Source organism: Gymnogyps californianus, chromosome 4, assembly GCF_018139145.2.
Source record: "Gymnogyps californianus isolate 813 chromosome 4, ASM1813914v2, whole genome shotgun sequence".
NCBI lineage: Eukaryota > Metazoa > Chordata > Aves > Accipitriformes > Cathartidae > Gymnogyps > Gymnogyps californianus.
Window position 1 is genome coordinate 43513542 of NC_059474.1, and position 22149 is coordinate 43535690.

The 22149-nt window shown below is 36.4% G+C and overlaps 1 protein-coding gene across 1 annotated transcript; it reads right to left on the minus strand.

Moving 5' to 3' along the window:
* Positions 1–2190: 2190 nt before the first annotated feature.
* ANXA10 (annexin A10) lies at positions 2191–21258 on the minus strand. Its single transcript, XM_050896367.1, has 11 exons — positions 21186–21258; positions 18062–18156; positions 13357–13470; positions 11426–11516; positions 10684–10763; positions 7815–7868; positions 7600–7693; positions 6033–6128; positions 5312–5370; positions 3118–3240; positions 2191–2259 (listed from the first exon to the last, which is right to left on the minus strand). The coding sequence occupies exons 1-11, from the start codon at positions 21223–21225 to the stop codon at positions 2191–2193; spliced, it is 915 nt and encodes a 304-aa protein (XP_050752324.1). The 5' UTR covers positions 21226–21258.
* Between the last annotated feature and the right edge of the window lie 891 nt (positions 21259–22149).

Sequence of the window (22149 nt, forward strand, 5' to 3'; positions counted from 1 at the left end):
GGCTGGGCGCCCCCGGCTCGTCCCGCTGCCCCGCTGCCTCCAGCTCGGCGGCAGCGAGCCCCGCCGCCGAGGGACTGCAGGTCACGCCGAGGGAGCCGAAGACCCCACAGGCTCCGAACTCCAACCGCCAACTTCCCAGGAAGTGGAACCCGGCAGCGGGGGGAGGGGCAAGGAAAGACGCGGTGGCGATTGGGGAAGGCGCGAGATTGACACCGCCGCTTTCCAGTCAGGACAGACCAGGGGGCGTGAGGCGGTGCCATGGGGGCGGGGCGCGGAGCTGTCCGTGTGTGACCGGTGGCCCGGCAGCGCCGCGCCGGCGGTGTGGGGCGGGGCGGAGGGTGCTGCGACCCGCCCCCCGCCCGGCTTGTGGGCGGCTGCGCCCCGGGACGCTCGCCGGGCCCTAGCGCCGCCGCCGCCATTTTGTGACAGGCTCTCCACAGAATTCCCGCTCTGCGTGTTGCGAGGGGGCGTCGGGACCTCGTTCTGTGGGAAGCACTGCGTGAACAAGGCGTTTGTAGTTGAGAGGTGTGTACTTATTCCTCTCTGCACGTACACAGAGTTAAAGCGAAGTCACTCCACAGTGCTGAGGTACGGCTGTTGTTAGCTACCTCTGACTACAGTTGCAAAATCGTAATACAACTTAAGTTTAGGATTTTGTTAATGCTGGCAAATTGGGACAGTGCCCATCTCATTCTCATTTTTGCTCTTAGTTTATTTTTCCTCCCAGAGCTGTTCTTTCCAAAGTTCTGGCTTAACAATTACATTATCCACCTGAAATATTTTGAAATGTGTCAAACTCAAGAGGGACTCAACTGAAATTTTAAGTTTATTGAAAATCAGTGGATTTGTAACATAAAGCCAGTTTTTGCAAAAAAGCAAGATACGCTGAAAATAACATTATTTTCACACACTGAGGAAAGGGACAGGTGCAAACAGCATAAAAGCAACCACGTATTTGTATGTTTTTATAGTAGTGTTTTATTTAGTCATACTGAGATATACTTGCAGAAAGTACCTATTTAAAAAAAAATCTAAAATGTTTGTGTCAAGTTGGAAACTTTGTAACTGCAGGAGAAAAAGGGCAGTTATTTCCGTGAATATTACCACATTTTCCTTTACTTATGTCTGTTTACATAAGAGACTGACAGGAGGTACAAATACAGAGGCTGGAAAGTCTCATCGATAGGCTGCACTGAACAGACTCAGGATATTTAAAAGCAGTGTCACATTTTCCTGTGGGACGAGGACTCCAGGCTGGGCTCTGCCGCCTTTCCTTGTCGTGGTATGAGCTGTTGTCACCAGATATTCTCAGACTGCATTTGCTGGTATTCTGAGGAACGCTGCATCCTTCAGCCTCATTTGGAGGTGCAGCGTTACCTGCTACTAGTCAACTCCTGAATTAAACCATCTGGGGCATCCTGGAAATACTTCAGTGCTCTGAAGGTCAATATTCGATTAATGATTAAAATGAGAGAGGTGCAAATGGAATTTCAGAGGTTAATCCTCTGGAACTTCTCTGCTCAAAGCTACGTAATGCTTCGTCTTCCAGGGGCTGCCAGTGCATGGCACTAAATCAAGAATGGTTTGGGATACTTGATTCTAATTTTTTCTTTCTTTTCAGACAGAAAAAGGGAAATGCCATTAAGTACGTGGGCTAAATGAAAGAATATACAAAAGCATTCTTTGGTGAGTGACTGATAATAGACTGGGGCAAATGCTTCGTTTGATAGTAAGTAAAACAATAATGTTCAAGAGCATAAAATAAGAGGTATAAGAACTGGGAAAGAAAAGAAAAAAATTACTTAAAGGAAGAAATCATGCTGCTAAAAGTAAATAAGGCAAAATGTTTTTGCTCTCCAGTGTGGAAGTGAATAGGTTCTTCCAGAGCCTATGGTCTAATGTTTGGGATGTTGTGAGACTAAATGATAAACATATGTTTACATGGAGTTATTTTACTACTTGCTTCATTAATTTACATTAATCATAGAAACAGAAATATAAGGATAAAACCATGTTCCTGCCAACATTTTTTCCTGTCTCAAGAAAGATTTAATATTAGCAAATGTATAGCACTGATTTTTCTGTTCTTTTATGTAGAATAGGGATCTCTTACAGTTAGTGTATTGTGTATAGCTTCAATTTCTATTTAAAATAGTTTTATATAGCCTTCAAAGTTCATCTCCTTCTTCCTTAATAATCTTCAGCATCACCAGCACAGATAGCAAGTAAAGCACTCTCATAATGCCCCGAAGCAAAATGCTGCAAGAAAAAAAATCAACATTTCTGTGACTGTACGTTTTCTTAATTTTTCTTCTCTTGGTGTGTGACAAGGACTAGACTGATGTTGTAAGGTTTTGTAAAATATTACAGTGTTTTCATAAGGATTCTAGGCCAAGATTTTTTTAATTTCACATACCTTGGGATTTGGCTGCTTGGGCACCTAGAAACAATCTACCTTTGAAAGGTTGGATCAAACCTGTTTAATTCTTCTCAAGTTCAATACCAAAAAATCATAAGCAATTTCTTACGGTTACTGCACATCTTACGGTTATTGCACATCTTACGGTTATTGCACATCTTACAGTTGGATTATAGCAACATAAAAAAGGTAAAGTGTCTTAGCAAGAGTCATTTTTGTACAATTAAACAGTGTCAGAGTTTTGTTTTAAGATACAGAGCAAGAGTACAGCAGTTTTTCTGAAGGCTGATACTACCTAAGCGCAAGGATAAAACCACATTTTTATCTCAGTTTTGCACGGAAGTGGTATCAGCCTAACCTTGCAGGACAGTGTGAAAGAAGATGGTATCAATTAGTGCAGAAACTATTCAAGCAAACTATTCCTCAGCATACACTGTCCTGCCCTGTTTATATCCTCCTCTTGCTATTGGGGAGAGACAAAATCACATAGAATGAGAGTGAGTTGAGAATTCGCTGCTCACTTACTGAAGTCAGCCTGAGGCACTGAAAAGATATGCTATTGTTTTTATACATTGCTTTTTTTTTTTTTTAAACCAAGTGATTGAACGGAGGTTAACCCTCTGTATTTTTCTGGTAGGGCTTGGCACAGTCTGTGTGGTGCTAGTGCTGAATATATGCAAAAGTGTGTAAAAACTTACTTTAATGTCATGAAAGAGTGATTTCCCATATCTCTCTTTGTATCGCTGTCGTATATTCATCAAGTCAATCTCACTCCTGGCAATGAGAATCCTTATAACTGTTTTATTGTGAAACCCAAAGTCCTAAAAAGAAAAGGAGATGAGAGGAAACTTGACAGTTGGACAATATGTTTTTGCCTATCTGTATATGCTCATATTAATGTTTAATAGATAAGCCAATTAATTAGGCTACCCATAAAGATATCCTAGATTTTAAAGGAGTCTAAGCATTCAAAGGTTTTATCCTACAGAGTTTTCACATGCTCAAATAATAGAATTCATGTTACTGAATAACAGAGATTCCCCACATATCAGTGTTTTAACCATGCACTGAAACTTTTAAAAAGAAAAACCTGATGAATTTTTGTCAGTAGTCTTAGGTATTTAGTTTGTAGGTAGCTGTTGTGACTGTTGTTGTGGAGTCCATTCAAACTATACTGAAGCCAATAATCTATTTCACAACTGCTGCTGAATATGAATTCAGTGAGATTTTTAACTATTGATTTAGAATTTACATAGCTTGTATTCAGCTGTTTTATTTTAACTGTTTCTGAATAAATTTTCATATTGTAATTGTGTGGAGAATGGGGACATCTAGTGGCAATAACAGTAATCAAAACAGAGTTAGTGTTGGGATGACTGATGACCAATTTAGATTGCTTAAAGCTAAACCGTAATTTTATCGACTAGCCATTGATATTTGAAATCTTGTTCTCCAAAAAACAAGTAATGCGATATGTTAAAAACCTGCATATAGAGAATTTGATACATGTTTGGTGGCTAGATTAAAATCTTTCTTATGAACCACTATGGACTATGATTTCAAGCATTAGAATCCTGGGTGGGTTTTATTATATTGTATTATAAATGGACGTATGAAAAGCTTTTGGTATAATCTGGACATAACTTGGCTGCAAAACCAGACACTATTTTAAATTCTTGCATTTCTTTTAAGAATTATTTGCATTCATTAAAATGCTTTGAGAAAACAGTAAAATATTAATTAAAACAAAATGCAGATGTTTATTCTTAATCATTAAAAACTTTTTCCTGCATCGCGTACATCATCTGAATATAATGTAGAAGAAGACTATCTATGTGATATTTCTTAAAATTAAAAATGAGGTTTTAACTTGAAAAGTGGTCTTGATACAGGACCTTTGAGAAACATCACTTTTCCTGATGGCTGGTATTTCCTGGTACTTTTGGCAAACCTTTTTCATGTCATGTGCCAGAATCCTCTTTTGACCACTCAGACAAAATACTGCCTCTTCCTCTCAGCCCCCGGGATATTCCTTGGTTCTTTGCTGCCACTGTTGCTGGTTTAGCTGAAGCAGGGGACAGCAGTAGTGGCAGCATCTGGAAGAGGATACTGGGGTCCTGTTGAAGTGTTGCTGAAAAGTTTTGTTCGATGGTTCTGCCTTGAATCCTATCTTTGCCATTCCTGCTCTAAGATGATGCTTCACATTTTACCTATGGCTGGCTTTTATGACCATCTTCTAAAGATTACACTTAAAAGATTATACTTTATTTTTTATATAACATAATGCCTCATTATTTTCACGAATGAAAAAGAAAAGAAAATGTCTCCAGTGACCTCTAGTAGGAAGAATTTGTAGGTGTTTCTTTGCGTTTACCCACATTTCTTCTTGGCACTCATTTGTTTTAGTATGTTACCACTTACACACAAAGATAAAAGAACCTGCATATATACATTGAGCCCCACAAGAAAATATGACCATTTGTTTTTATGTAACATTAATTTATGATTTAATTTTTAGTGATACTTATTAAATCTCTAGAGACAAAAATTGCATAGTGAGAAAAGTGCACATTGAGTTCTGCACAGCAGGGGGAGATAAAATCCATAGAAAGGAAAGGTTTTCAATTAAAAAAAGAAAAATCTACAAAGTTACCAGACAGTTTTTTTTTAAGGAATCTAAATATTTAACCTTTTACTGTTACTGTTAAATCCTAACTGTTGCTTAGGCACTACTGCTTTGAAATTTATGTAGGTACCAACAGTTTTAAAACACGCAAACACATCTTAAAGATTGAACGGACTGATTTGTAAGTACTTGTTTAAAAATAATCAGGCAAACAAAAAAATCAGGAAGCTACTTTTTATGATATGTAAAGAAGAAAGACTACTTACGTGAATTGCATTATAAAGCCTGTAAGCAAAGTAGGAAGGCTTGTCACGAACACAGAGAACTAGGAGAGAAGAGTTGCAACAGGTAAACATAAGATTGTTATAAAATAATTTCTATTGGCTTTGCACTCCTTGAAATATAAAGCTGGATAGTGCTGTCCATGACTCAGCTTAAAATTAAGCTACCAGTTTTCACAAACATAACTATATTTCTAATTTAAAAAGGCTGGTACTTATTGTGGGTGTGTACTCATTGCTGTTGCATGGAAGGACTTATTAAATATCAGTGAATATGCTCACATGACATCATTGTAGAAATATTATTATCCTTATTCTATAAATGGAAAACAAAGACACATAAAACTTGGAACTTGTTTATATACCACTGAAGTCCTGAAAATTTTGCCAGTTATTTAGTATGCGTAGAATCAGTTGGTAATGCAGTTATCATTGATCACACAAAATTTGTTATCAAATAAAGAACAGATACTAGTTCTGCTCAGTCAGAAACTAGTGCTACATATATACATTTTTAGATTTACACAAACATGGAAAAGTAGTTCAAATATTCTTTTCTAATTATCTCTGAAAATTTAATTACACAATATAGGAGAGTAAAGTGGATAAAAATATCGGAAAAATAATATTCTTGATGCATCAGAAATACCATACTAGATATTTATTAAGAGATTACTGCTAGTATAAAATAATATTTTTACATTACCTATTGCAACCAGTAATTCTTGAAAGTATCCATCATAACATTCGTTAATGGCATCTACTATGTCTTGCCCAGAGATATTTTGGAACTCCTGGAAAACTTGGGGTCAAAAAAAAATCTTTCTTTATTCTAGTTCATTAATAATGATCAGCTTGACTTTTTTTTCCTGCTTCCCCCCAGTACTGTAACTGTTGAGTTTATTTTTTTCCCTATTTATTCTCAGTGTTTCATTATGTTTATGTCCCCCAGGTAAGGCAATCTAAATGAGTAGCCTGAAATTTGGCTTCCGGGACATTCTCTCTCTGTATACAGTATAAAATGAATGCATGCCAAAGCCTCTGTTTCACTGGAAGCTTTAATAAATTCTCCATCTAGCAACCTCTGTTTACGAAACTTGTAAGAATGTCATGTCATTAAGACAACTTCCTTGCTTCAACTTGACTAAAACTGGCCAGAGATTCACAGATTGTGACAAGAAGCCATGGCATGACAAGCGTAACATGTCAGTATCCAGACATGGACACACTCTGGATAATGCAGGTATCCAGACTTACACACACAAATATACAGGGCGTGCTTACTCCTTTAGGTAAGGAGGAAAATTCTCAACTCACTGCTTACTACAACACTTACGGAGGACTGCATTACAGGCAGAGCCCTCGAATCTCTCTTACAGAGAGTATAGCATAAGCAGGTGTGTTACATTATGTTAATCCTGTCATCACCAGCCTTACAGAAGTCATGACAGAAGAATTAATTTGTTGATCCATGACAGCAAAGTAGCTCTAATCTACTGTTAGAAGTTGGCATAAGAAATACAGCTGGCTGCACAGTGATAAACTTGTCACCAAACAGACTTTTTCCATTGCAGAGCAACAGACCTCTCAAACTTGTCACCAGATATAACAGGTTTCTTTTCTACAATGGAAGATCTGAATGATCTCACATAAATTTCTTGCAATCTGTAATTATGTCTGATTATCTATTTTAAATAAAAATGTCCCATTATGTTTCTGTGTGTATGTTCGTTATGAGAGGGTGGATGTGGACCCTGAAGTGCTCCCATGAAAAACTTCTGTGAAACTTCTGGGGAAAAGCTTCAACACAGCAATGTGTTTTCACGTACAAACATTTGTTGAAAATACTCCAACTGCCTCTCCCAACTGCCTCTCCCAAGGTGTTTCCACTCATAGCAAAGAATTATGTAGGAAAAATGAAGAAAATAGTTAAGAAAAATCTGCCTCATCCTGTTGTGTTGTGTGTAAACTCAGTGCAGCCATAGCCTATGCCTTTCTTTGGTCAAGTATTCTTCTCTCTGTTATTAGGCATCATGATGTCTGTCTGTTCTATCTACAGCTGTCTTGTAGTCACCAGGCAAACTTCAGTTTTGCATTACTTCCAAAATCCCATTAATGTCAGTGGGAGTCTGAGAGCTCCAACAGTTCACACTTAGGTTTCAGGCTAATACCCTGCTGCACACCGAGCTTCTTGGTATGTAAACCATGGTTTTATTAGCAAGTCAGATTTTTCCTTTCCACTCTATGTTTAAACAGCTGAACTGCCGGATTACCCATCCACAACTGCTGGTAACTCTTGTTGCAGAGAATCATTTGCAGCATGTTTTTGTGTTCGCCTGTTTTCTGTTGACATGCTTCCCATAGAATCTAATATACCAGAAAAAGGGAAAAAAATGCAAAAGATTTTAAGTAAGTCCTAAATCACTTTTCAACATTTGTATTTGTTCTTTTTTTTATGTTTGAGAAGCTCACATCTGACTATATTTACCATTGCATCCTGAGCAGCTGTAGAAGGGTCTGCATATCCTTCCATCCTTGTTCCCTGGGGGAAAAAAAGATACATGTTCTTCAAAAGTTAAATCCTAAAAGACTGTAGGAATATAAAGTTGTCTCTATATGAAGCTATGTTTCATTTATTGAGATAACACATACGGGCTTTTAGATTGGATCAGTGTATTCAATGGTTGAATTTGCAACTGTAGAAAATATCTTCAAGTTGTCACATTATGTCTTCATTTCCTCTAAGAAGAGGAACTATGGAATGACAAACGGTCTTGTGAGAGGAAAAAATGGGGGAAGTGGATAAACCTATGCCATTTTAATCCCATTTTAAATAAGCTTTTACCTTACTACCACCATCCCACCACCATTTCCAGTATTATGGATGTTATATTGCTTACTATAATATGTAACTATGAGGGGAAAACAAGGATAAGAGTAACATTTGCCATTCACTGACTTCTTATCAATATGCATATTACCAGAAGAATCTTTTCTCAATTTTTTTTCTCCCTGCACAAACCGTAGGAGCAAGCACATCAAATAATGGAGATTTTGTTTGCTCATAATCATTGTCTAAAATTAAGATCCAAGACTAGGAAATTGTTTGACAACTTTGATACATAAACCAGAGAAGAATACCTCTAATTTTCCCATATATTTAATAGCTTTTCAGTTACACAAATCAGGCTGATAAGCTTTAGTAAACACGCTATGATCTGAATTATATAGTGGTTAGAAAAAGAGAAGAGCACACAACTTCTGGAATTGCTTTTTTAACCATAATCGTCTTGTAAGGATACAAATCAGCCTTGGTTGCAGAACTCTTAACAATCTCAAGCTGTATGTAATCACTGCCTTAATGATACGTGTTTGAAGCAATTTACTTTGGTTTAAAATATACAGCCATTTTACCCTATATGTGAAAGGGAGGATTAAAATTATATATTGGCTGTCAACTTGTAGAATGACTGATTTGTAGCTCTTTCCTGTTAAAAATGTTAATTTATATTTTAATTAAATGGCAAGAATTTCACACAGTGGAATTCATAGTAACAAGATAAACTACTTGATGGAAATTATGCTGGAATGACTGCATGAATTTACATACACGAGAAAACACAGGAAAAAAAGACAGACAAGCGAACAATAAAATAAGTTAAATAATACTCTACATAAGTCAAATGCCCACTTTCCCCAGTAACATTTAACACTGACTACTCTTGGCATAGTTTTGCTGGAGAATCCCACAATATGTATCATTATTTTTTAAATTGTAGAAAAAGATCATATTTCAATTAATACCCAAAAAAAGAGAATTAGAATAAAAATCTGTTTGTCCTATACTAGAATATTATTTATCCTGAATTTGTAACTCTGTTAATTTATTTAGGAAGGACTATAACCTGTAACTTCTGATCTGCCTCAGTGTGGACATGAAAACCGTAAATACCGCACTATAGCAATGTGAAGCACATTTACTTCTATCTGTAGTCAGATGTGTGTATCATCAGTCCCAAGATTTAATAGAAATCAAAGCAAAGGGTGTCTGAAAAAAGCATTAAAGGATGCATTGGAAATATTGCTATAGAAAAATCTTCTGTAAGTTGTGTGGTACTAGAACTAGAAAGGATGTATTTTAATGAAATATCACTGAGTTTTAATATAAGATCATGTCCAAATACGGATGATTCAACTAACAATCTTCAGAAGTATACAGTATAACTGAGTAAAGTTGGAATTTCCTGCAACTCTTCTTTATCTTGAGAAAAATAGCAGTTAGATCTTGTTAGCTAAGAAGTTGCTGATTTCAGGCCTCTTTATCAATACCTGTGGTTTAAGAAAATAAGGACTAATGATGTAGTCTCAGATAATTTATTTTAAATTTGTTCTTTTGACAAGTAAAATGTGTCCATGGTTTTAATAAAGACGAGAAGTGAAGTTGCTTAACCTGTAGCTCTTCATTTTTAAGCAAGGAAGAATTTTCATTAGTAGGGTGAAAAAACATCCAACATTAGAAAAAAATATTTCCTGTTTATAGCTTCTACTTTTGAAACATCTGCTCTTCTTCTCTGTACCTCAGTGAAGCCTACTGCTATTTCAAATCTTAGTAAGAACTTTTTCCTCAGACACACATATATAAAAATACAGATATCCCTTATGTATGGTGTTATCTCCTGGCAGTCCTTTTGTCATTATTTGTTACTCTGGTTTACAAAAGATTTTTAAGATAATGAGCACAGTGACTACAATGACAATGGGAACTCATGATCTGGCAAAGATGACCAGCTTTGTTGCATAAAAATACAAATTGGTAAAACTGCAAAAGTTGGTGTGTGATAGTGACAATTCGTTTGCCTGTGTGCAAACATACTGTGATTTAGCAGATGCAGTAGCACCAAGAACATAATGTTTAAAACAGAGAACTATTTAATACTTTCTTTCATAGTCAAATGTGGATTTATCTCCATTTTTACATAATGCCTAGACTGGATTATGAAGCATATATTCTAACAATGGAGAAAACAGAGCTTTAAAATGAAAATCTCATTTGTACGTGCAAGTAGACTTCTTTTGAGATGAGACAGATTGAGCAGAGGGTCAGCAGTTGAATATCCATGGACTTACTCAATAAAATAGTCTGTTGACCTTTGCCTCCATCTGAAAGCCAAAGTCAAAGTAGATGAAGGAACTCAAGTTCTACTCTCCTGCTTTCCCTCCCTCTCTTGTTCAAAAGTGTAGCCGTATTGAACTAGCTTTAACCACAGTCACCTTACAACGTAACACTTCTCAAACAGTATCAAAAGTTATTATGATTTTTTTAGAAATGTAAGTCATACTACTTGTTTTTACAGTACCTGAGCAAGGTTCATAAGTGTATCTCTGAAGTGACCTGAAGTCTCAGAATCGATATCTTGTTGAAGATCATTGTTATATTCTAGGTGAAACCAAAAATGTATAACCTAAATCACAAATGAACATGCTCTGAATAGTACTAATGAAGATTAGCAAACAAAGGGTAAATAGATAGGGTGCAAATACTTGTCCATTTTCTATGGTGATTACTGCACAGTAACCTGTGCAGGTTCTACACGGACCTAGCCATGGAGCTGGCAGGTCTGTCTGGGCCCTGCCGGGGGGCTTTGCCCTGCCGGGGGGCCTCAGCTGCTGCCCCGGCTTGCCTGTCCACCCACCCATGGGCGCAGCCCCACCACTGCTGCTGCTGTGTGGTGGTGGGATACTCGGAAATGCCCCACCAAGGCAGGTGAGCGGAGTGTCCAGCCTGAGTCAGCACTTTTTGAAGGAAAACAGCTTATGTACTTTTCTGAATAAAGTGTGCAAAAGGTTCTGAAAATCCCCAAATGTGGCTTCCAAGTATTTCAAATGTCATAGGCAGCAATACATCTCAAAAATACTATGATCTATTTTCAACTTTAAACATTTTGCTTCAGCCTTTTGTATATAGTTATGGGAGAAGAGGGGGAAGGGAACCAGTTAGTATTGAGAAGTCATTTTTGTAGTTCAGTTCCTTCATGTGTGCTAATACATCCAGAGCACACGTAGTAAGACTGCTACTGTGCACTTGTAAAAAAACATTACGCATTAAGTAGGCTTCTTTCATTTGGAAGATCTCCATATTTGTTCTTGAGGCTAATATGTCAATTAGACATTTTTCTTCTGTGTCTGCTCCCTGTGTGGAAAGAAGTAAATATGAAAAGATGTTGTTAGTAGAAACCACAGCTTTTAGAAGAAAGCAATGCTGTGCTTATCAGAAGTAACAAAAGAATAGCAGTCTCTGCTGGAGCAATGCAGAGTGTACTTTTGCATAGTCTACCTGTTTAAATAGAAAATGACTTTAAATTAATAGTAGAACCCTGTATTTCAAATATATTCCTACTTAATCTGAATTTCAGCATGTACATTAACAAGTGGGAAATGAAGCAAGACTAGTGTTGACAGAAACATAATGGGAAGAATTTTAGAGCTTTAGTAAATATTTAGGATTTGCTGAAAGAAATCAGATGCAAAGATTGAACATACATCCCCAGCAAGTGTTCAGGCAATCTGAAGTAGATATGAGCACAACTATTATGTTGTGCTTCTATCTTTTTTTTTTTTTTTAAATTTATTTAGGAATGTTATGGTCTGTAATGTCTACTGTAGAACTTGGTATTTAAGGGAAGCATCATGGCCATGCATACAGTGTTGCAAATCACTGTATTTTCCCACAGGATTTGAATTAATTTTATAAACTTGAATTGACATAAGATATGCTGCATATGCTGCTTTTGATATGCACATGTGTGGTGTTGGTGAGTATTCTGCATTTGGGATAATGGGAGAACATGACATCGAGCCTGAGCCTGGAGACACATATGGCCTGTATTTTACTTTGGCTGTATGAATCCAGATCAAGATAGGATACTATAAGAAGTTTAACTTTGAGCCGCATTTAGAAAAAAATATAACTGGCAATCTTGTCAATAATTTTAATAAAAGTCATGCTTCCAGTGCTACCAATGATATTTCACAATCCTTTTAATGCCAACTGTAATTACAAATATATCAGTAGTTTGAAAAAGTGCATTAGTTTAAGTGTCTGAAGGACAAGAAAAAACAGTGTTAATTTTTTTTTTTTTGAGGGGATTCTCAAAATATGTAAGATAGATCACCTTGCTCAGAGTTGTATAATCTGTGTCTTATTTGTGACAGTGGACAGTAGCAAATATTCATGGAAAGAAAAGGAAAAGAGTGTTAAGCTCTGATATGCCTTCCCATCTTCCAGGAATTGGCAATTTAGGAATTTCCTGAGAAGGAATTTGCCAAGGATTATTATTTTCAATAGCCAACAGTGGACCTGTTTTCTAAGAATTTACTGTAGTCTTTTATGAACTGATATGTGCTTTTGGCCTCCACAGTGCCCTGTGGGAATTAATTTCACCATTTAATTACATGATCTTTGAAAAAATATTTTTGTTTGTTTCAAAACTTCAGTTGTTTAAGGAGCACAAGCTCAGATCCTGGTAAGAAAAGGAAATATTTTCTTCAAAATGTACAATCAGTTCGATTTGAGTGGGGTGATCATTGCTTTGTCACAGAGTAATTTGTAAGTGTTCATGTAAAGACATGTTCTGCTAAAGAAGTATTGGTCTTTTCAGAGGTGGAGGCTTAGTGCATGGCACTAGCTGTTCCAACGAATTTTGTTTGTAACATACATAAATGCTTGCAGGATCAGGGCCTTACATTTCCCTGTATAAATATTTCTTCATTTACTGAGTTTACCATGAGTATTAAATGGGTTGTATTTGTTACATGACAAGGATATTATTTATGCTGGTTTTAGGATACCAGTAAACAAATATAGCACTGTATTTCTGATGACCTAGTGTACTATATAGTAGTACACTATTCCAGTGTACTAACTTCCAGCAATTTATCAGCCATTTAAATGTCAAAAAAATCAATTTAACGTATGTTCAGTACTGTTATTAGTGACTGCAACTCTAAGCAATTCTGAATTTGACAAGTACCTTCAAGGCATGCCAGAGCTCGTGGGCATCATAGGAGGCAGGTGGATACATCAAGCCAACCATGACTTCTTTGAAGTGATGAGAGAGATTCTCTTTTAGGTCTGTTATCAGATCCTTGAAAAGAAAAAGAAAATGCATAGACAGGATTATTTCAATAGTCACACTTCATTAAGACAGCTTAAAAAAAGTATTAGTGGTTTTGTCTGTAAATGAAATCTGAATGAAAATGAAATTTTCTCTGAAATGAAATGATGGATGCCCCCTCCCTGGCAGTGTTCAAGGCCAGGTTGGATGGGGCTTTGAGCAATCTGGTCTAGTGGAAGGTGTCCCTGCCCATGGCAGGGGGGTTGGAACTAGATGATCTTTAAGGTCCCTTCTGACCCAAACCATTCTATAATTCTATGAATCTATGAATAAAGATGAACTGTCAAAGATGAATTCTGGCTAAAATTAAGTATGAAAAATATTCTTTTAAATAGTATGTCCTTCTTCTAGTAGTATGGGTGAGATGACAGTAGACACGCAAGCCGGTAGACCACATAGGATTGTTGATTTTCGGTTCATTAGAATACAGAAGAAAATTCAGGGGTTTAAGTGGAACTACTACTTAAAGGCTTGGAAACCTGAATACCATGGCAGAGCATCTGCAGCTTCCCTTGGCATATTCCCTGTGTGAATCTGTGGGAGCTAAGCACCTTTGGAAGTCAAATCCCATAGAACACAGGTGATTTCTTGTGCTTTTTTCAGTGTTACTATGTGAATAATTTAAAAAATCATCCACATTGCTCTTAGTACATAAAAATATCTGCTTTGGATTACTGGAAGGTTATGTGCTTCAATTTATATATATATTACATTCAAACTGAATTCACTACTTTTGAGAGATGCTGGATTAATAAAACGGAACCCCTCTGTTCCCCTGCATGTGTCTCAGTACTCGCTTGCCAGGTAGCTGAGTAATGGATGAGTTTCCTCCCCACTCTCCCCTTTCCCGGTAGCATCCTTCAAAACACTGCAAATGCCAAAATCTTGTTAGTTATACTATTGCTGTTTCTGATTAAGAGGATACTTGTGCACTCATTTTTTTCATGTTTTGTGTACAGCACTAGGCAGCTGTCAGATATGTTCTGACCTAAGTCTGAATTTAAAGGAGTACCAGAAAGGGTTCCCATGATAAAAACTATTATGTTTTCAGAGCTGTGTCTTTTTCAGGCCTGTAGTTTGGTTTTGATACATACCTGAATATAATTAAATTAGTAGCTAGAGTAGCAATGAAGGAGGACATATACACATTAAGAATTAAGTTTATCATGAAGAAACATACGCAGTCTTCATTGAATGCACATTAGATGCATTTGACAACCACTAAATCACACATGGAATAGAAATTAATTCATTAAGACATTTCACTTCTGACAACATGCCTGCGGGAAAATGGATTAATAATACAAATGGATACTAATTAAAAATTACTCCTGCAATCAGAACTAAGGGAAGTGAAGTATTGAAAAATAAGAAAAGACAACTCTAAGTTGTCATTATTAACATTTCCTAATCGTCTCTGCTATAAGAAATCCTTGAAGGCTAATGGTAAGAAAGACTCTTAAAGCTTGTCTGTATGTCTGAATCATGCAGCCAGTTCAGGGTTTTGCTTCCTTTTTTAATATATTTCTCCTTCTAATGTGTCACACTTTACATTTGTCAAATGAATGGGCATAGTGGCTACCGTATTGAGCAGACTGAATTGAAATTAAGAAGGTGGAGGACTGGACTCACAGGTTTACCATAGATTAAATTGAGAAGGCTAAAATTGTTATTGCCTAGCTCTCTGTCTTCTCTGTCCTGCAGAGTTTACCACTCATAAGCTGGGACTGCCGAATGGCACATTTGCCCAATGCAATATATCCATTAATACAGATTACAGCCAGTGAAATGCTATCAGTGATGTGTGCTAAAGTATCTTCTGAAGTGTAAACTGCAGCAATTCAGGGCAAGACACATTCCATCCTGTTTGGCAGTTCCTGCCCAAGATAGCAAACTTTTGAGGGATCAATCAAATAAACTGCATGGAGCACTAACTAGATGATTAGCCATTTCAGTATATCTGCTGTCACAGGTGAGACAAAAAAAATCAGCATTCCTGTTTCATCTCTGAACTAGATTAGAGCTAATTTGTACTGACCGCTGTTTCCACATGGTGAAAAGTAGAACTACGTGGGGTTTTTTTGGAAAGCTGTCAAGAGTACCTTGATATATCTTGTGCTATAAAGTATACCCAGTGCTTAATGGATTCAATTAAATTACAGTTGTGGGTGTATATGCAAGATGTTCCATGAGTTTCAGAATTTTCTGTAGCCCATTGCTGGAATATCAAAATAGTTTGCTTGCATTTACCTTCTATTAGTATTGATAGTTTTAGAGATTGAAATTCTTAAAAATGACATCTGAGGTTTTCTTTGGCTTTTTTAGTTCTTCTAGGTCTTTAGGTCTGTGGCCACCGGCTTTGTAGCACTTTAGGTTGACTGAATATGGCTGACAGGTATAAATTTAAAGGTGGTGTGTTTTCATAGGGATTTATTTATTTGTTTATATTTTTATTTTGGATTTGAAAAGAAAATTCAAATAGATCAGTGGTGAGTAAGTCAATAATTGTTCTCTATGAATACTAAATATGGCAAATCATAACTTCATTCCTGAAGGACATTTGGCAATTCTTTGTTGAGATATCATTAGTGTTTTCTTTAGGTCATCTTCATGTATCAGAGGGCAGAAATTAAAGATAAAAAATGATATGGAGCTTTTAAATGTTTTCCTTTGTTAAAATGATAGGTCCAGTTGAAACACTCTAGAGAAAAGGTTAAAAAAAACCAGCCAGCTGCTAGGGATGGAATAGAGAAGGAGCACTGTCCAGTGATTAAGGAGATAAATGAAGACTTGAAAAGAATGGGCTTGGGTGCTTTACTATCACAGGCACCTTTGGGTAGCTTGACATGCTTTAGTTTTCTATGAGTAAAACCAAAACTCAGTAAGGAATGTTACATGGATAAACACTGAACTTGTATGATTTGCATGAGTAATGGTAATGGTAACCTCATAAATACCTCATAATAGAAAAACACTTTTAATCATTCAGATCCACTGATATCAATCATTGTCACAGTCTTTGGAAGGTAAGGATACCTGTGATTCAGTTATTACTCTTTCATGGTCTATTTAAAACATACTCATCCATTCAAAGCTGCATCTAAAGTATCACAGATATTTTGTGTTTGATTTTTTATAACAGTCCAAATCAAGCCAGTGATCTCCTATAGGTGAGTAACAACACAAAATCAGTCCACTACACTGCTTAAATCCAGCTCTTCTCTTTCTCCCAATTCTAGGAGAGTAAGGGGGTGTTTCAGCATATTTAGAGGTCAATGGTTGTGAGGTAGTTTGGTATACAGGTGGCACAAAGGCTGTCTCTGGAAAACTGCTCGGCTACCCAAAGAAGAAAGTACACTGTTCTACTGGTTAACAGACTGGTGGTGTAATAGACTACCGCATCAGCAGTTAATGATGTGGAGATTTTGAATGAACCAATTCTAGTTAACTCTAATTAAGGCTGATGGTTGTGTGGTAGGATTTCTGCAAACTCACCGTCCTCATTCACGGTGATCGATTCAATGGCAAGCATACGCTGACCTTCAAGGCATTTTCCAGTGAGCCGTTAGTTTTTCAGGCTTCAGGAAAAGAAGAAAACTGGATTTTGTTTAAAATGTTTGACTGGCTTCTCTTAGGGGAAGGGCATGTCTGGTCAATATAATCACAGCATTTTTCTTTGGCTTTCCAATAGTATCTAGTTTCATACAGCACTTTTCATCACTAGATTTCACAGGGATTTTACAAAAGGTGTTGCTATTATTTTCAGCCTTATATAGCTGGGGTAACTGAGGAAAATGCAGGCATTGCAACTTTCCCAAAGTCATTTGGTTAGCAATAGTAGATCTGGAAACAGAATGAGGATATCTACCTCTGTGGATGTTTAAGAACTTATATAACAAAAATTACCTTGTTATATACAGTAAATATGGATAAAATGCATTTGAAAAAAAAAGCTGACTTTTTATGTCTTAAACTTTTTGAAACACCTTTCAAAGATTCATAAGTTTAACATTAAGCAGCTCAGATGAGTATTGTGCTTAGTGTATGGATGGAATTACATGGTATGAGGTCTGAGAATGTCAGTGCTTGAGATGAGAACATTAATCAGTGTGTAAGATGCAACTACCTGTAATTGTTGGTATGGTGTTTTTCTTTGGTGTTTCAACCCGAATACAATACTATTTTATTATGTATTCCAAAAACTTGAAAAAAGTAATGCAGAAACCCCCAAAAGCATGTAGAGGAAGAAATAAGTCTGTCCGGAAAGTCTCGTTTGGTCAAGAGAGGAGGAGAATGAGCTATAGAAGCAGAAACTTTCCATGTCCCTTTTTTTTTTAACTTTATGTGTGTCAGACGTACTTCTACTGCTATACAAATGACAATTTTAAACCGTCAGAGGTATCGATAGTTACATGAGCAAAGTTGTGTGCCAATCCGTTGGTGCCAGCCAGCTGTCTGCCAGGGTTTTGGTTCCAGTGACTGACCTGAGAGAAGCGCTGACCAACTGCACTGGAGACAGGAGAGACAGAAGAAACGAAAGTACAAAACGGCTCTGTCGTACCCTGCCATACATGTCTCTGTACGCCTCGGCAATCATAAGCCGCTGTGAATTGCAACGCTGCGTTAGGATATCAATCAACACATCTTTTTCACAACCTGTAAAAGAAACACAACACAGACTCTAAATTAACAAAGTGTTGTTATTTACTTACATTTGTGATTGTTCATGTTTTGTTCAAGAATATTAACCTAATTTCTTGAAAAAAATAGATCAACAGATTAATATCCCACTGGTATTTACCAACATCAGTTGGTAAATGCTTATGTGCCTTTCACTTGCTGGTGTAATACCAGCAAAAAGTGAAGTAGTCTGTTATTATCAGATGCATCACCATCTCTCTCAAGCTCAATGGATTTCAAAGCATCAATAAAACAGATAGAGGCTTTCATCTATTCAGAACTAGGCACACTAGCAGAATTTGTGGCTGAGCCTGGGAAGTCATACTTGTATGCCCTGTTGATATTGGTTAAATTGTCATTTCAGGATTAGGGATCTCTTTTATGGGGATGACGAATTATGGTCAGACCATTTGCTGAAAAACTGAAAGATATATATTTTCAGAGGAACTATATAAAATGAGTTATGAAGTTTTAAAAAATACAATATTTTAACCAATTTCTAAGGGCATTTTGTTGAAGGTTACCTATGATCTTTTGCTTGGTGGCTAGAGCATACTGCTAGACTTCTATAATGAATCAGCATTTACTGCTTATGAAAAAAAACATAATGATTAGCATATTCTGAAAATTATTTTATAATTTTAATTTTTTTTTTCCATCCCAAAAGTTGGCTCCTGGTAATTTCAGATGGCTGAGCATTTTAATGACATTCCAGCATAAATGTATCTCCAAATGTAAATCAATTGACTTTATCACACTTGCAGCAGAGATGATGGCTTGGTTTTGGCTGGGATGGAGTTAATTGTCTTCCTAGTAGCTGGTACAGTGCTGTGTTTTGAATTTAGTAGGAGAATAATGTTGATAACATGCTGATGTTTTCAGTTGCTAAGTAGCGCTTATCCTAAGTCAAGGATTTTTCAGCTTCTCATGCCCAGACAGCAAGAAGGCTGGAGGGGCACAAGAAGTTGGGAGGGGACACAGCAAGGACAGCTGACCCAAACTGGCCAAAGGAATATTCCATACCATATGACATCATGCCCAGTATATAAACTGGGGGGAGTTGGCCAGGAGGGGCGGATCGCTGCTCGGGAACTAACTGGGCATCGGTCAATGAGTGGTGAGCAATTGTATTGTGCATCACTTGTTTTGTATATTCTAAGTCTTTTATTATTATTATTGTCATTTTATTATTATTATTATCATTCTTCTTCTTCTTCTTCCTTTCTGTCCTATTAAACTGTCTTTATCTCAACCTATGAGGTTTTTTGTTTTTTTTTTTTTTATTCTCTCCCCCATCCCACTGGGTGGGGGGAGTAAGCAGATGGCTGTGTGGTGCTTAGTTGCCAGCTGGGGTTAAACCACAACAGATGAATTAGGCTGGAAAGCATGGGGATGAGCTAGCATCTGAATGGAGTAGGGTAGTCTCTCAAGTTTCTACCAGTCATTGTTATATAGGCATATATATATATATGTTACAGATGATACACATTCTGTACCTATTACAGCTTTGTTAGGCAGATTTTATCATATAATCTATAACTGACAGGTTCCATTTTGACCCAAATATAATTGGACATTGAATACTTTTTTTAAGCTGGCAGAGGAAGTCTGTATTTGCTTATTATACACCAGGTTTAGTTCTCTTTCTTGTGGATCATCTAGCCACAATTACACCAGCCTTTTAGCAAGACACTGATTTAACATCAGTCTGATTCATTTCCATCAAACTCACAAAATGGAAGTATTACTGAAACTCTGCATAAGGATTTCTTTTTACTTTTCAGAAAATAATTATCACTAAGAATCTGTACAGCTTATATAGTCTCTACAGTAAAAAATAAGAAGGATTCAGGAAATATTTAAAAACCTAAATAACTTTATTCATTTGTGTAATACCACTGGTATCAGTGGGACAACATACGTGACTGAACCTCCTCACAAGAGTGAATACCGTGTGCAAGATTCGGGGTCATGGTGTCAGTGCCTATAAAGGTAATGGAGACTTAAACTCCTCTGAAGCTGAACTTTTTATTTTGCCAATTGTCCTTGAAATTAGAAATCTGTTCCATGTACTTTGATAGGTAAATTAAAAGTAAGGTTAATCCACTTGTATTTATAGTATTAAGTGAAGAGAGTCATCTGTGCATTGACATGTTAGCAAAATTGCATTAAAAGTACTCTTTGAAGTTTAGCAAAATGTGTAAAACTTTTCATCTGTAGCCAGCTTAATCAAAAAGATACTTCAGATTCCCCTTGATCAATAGTACTCATTGTGGTTCATTCGACATTAAGTCTGAGTCCTCACATTCCCATTAAAGAAACTGAAAACAGAATGCAAGATTTGGTGCTGTACAACCTTGTGAAAAGCCCAAGCAGTATAAAAATTCTGATACAGAAAACAATTTTAATGTGAGGAAAATGTTTCAGATAGATAGTAAAAAATATCAACATCCTGACCCTCAGCAATACCAACAATGTTCAACAAGAAAACACAAAAATCTGAACAGAAAAAAATGCTTTTGTGAACAAGAATTTTTTTTGTACATAGACTGAAAGCAAAAATTGCTCCTGAGTGAAAGATAATAAATTCTTTAAACTTTCTACTCCATTTATTTTTATTTCTTGGTGACTGATTGAAAGACTTAACAGTCCCACGTAATAGTTAATTGTTGAAGTTACAATTAAAAACCTTTCCTTTGTTGGCCCTCACTGTAGTGACATAACACAGAATTCTGTTTTCTTTTTCTTATTTTCTAGGGAAAGCATTCATTACTATACGTGTTGGTATAGATTTTAGATTAATCTTAATCACCTGTTAGTTCCTGTAAATGCAAATGCATGATTTATTTGGACATCACCAGTGTGTCTTGTTGTGATACCTTGAAGAATCAACAGATAAGTGGTGACACTTTTAATTTTATGAGTTTTTATTTTGCCTAATGCTTGTATTTTATGAGACCTTTCTGAAAAAAAAAAGATATGTTAGAATCAGTCAAGATACTCACTAATTCCCTGTAGGGCTCCTCCTACTAACTGGGCATCCATAATAGGGTTAAAATTCAGAGCGGGAAAAATCGTTCCTTGTGTCTGCTAAAGGAGAAAGCAGCCTTTAGTTGAGGTGTTTTACATCTATAACACTGCATATATAATTCTGTTGAAACCCAACAAGTATAACATTAAATTATCTTTGCTTCATGGGGAACAGGGTGCAAAGTTTTTAATTTATGACACAGAACTTAAACTTGCAGTGAGCTGTAGGAAGACAGACCATATTTGAGGAAGTTGCCCCTAGCATGAATTAGGCCTGAAAAAATTAAAATCTTAATACTAATTAATTTTTTTTGCATTCAATTGTAACCACATTTTTGTGTCTCTTTTTCCCAACCTTTTTCTGAAAATATGGTTTTATCTTTCAAAGTTAATCCGTGATACCCCTGACAGTCTTCAATATCTATTTCTCATGGTATTTCTAATTTGAAAGGACTAGTGAGAAAATGATGAATGAGATACATAGGTTGCTTACAAACCTAGTGATTTTTTAGAGAAATGATGTTACTGCTAAGTGTGAGATAGCTTTCTGATATGCCATGTAGAAGGCAACACCATTTTTCTAGTTGCTTTGTAACTGATTAAATTACTGTCCGTTCTTAGTGATACTTTATTTCATGTATTTTTTCTTATTCTTTTTAAGAAATGTGTGAATAATAAACAGAACTGATGCAGTTATTTTAATAGAATCACAGACCCATACGTATACAGAAGAAAATAACTGAGGTTGAAAGCTACTTAGCTCTGTCCTCTGGTTAACCTCTTTAGTGCCTCTGAGGATTCTACCTGCTTTTCCAGATGTACCAAGTAAAAAGGTTATCTTTTATGATGATTCCTGGTCTCAGTCAATACATCTGATTAAAATGACACTATTAACTTGGAATTTAGATTTCAAGGAAAAATGAGATATATTTTATAAAT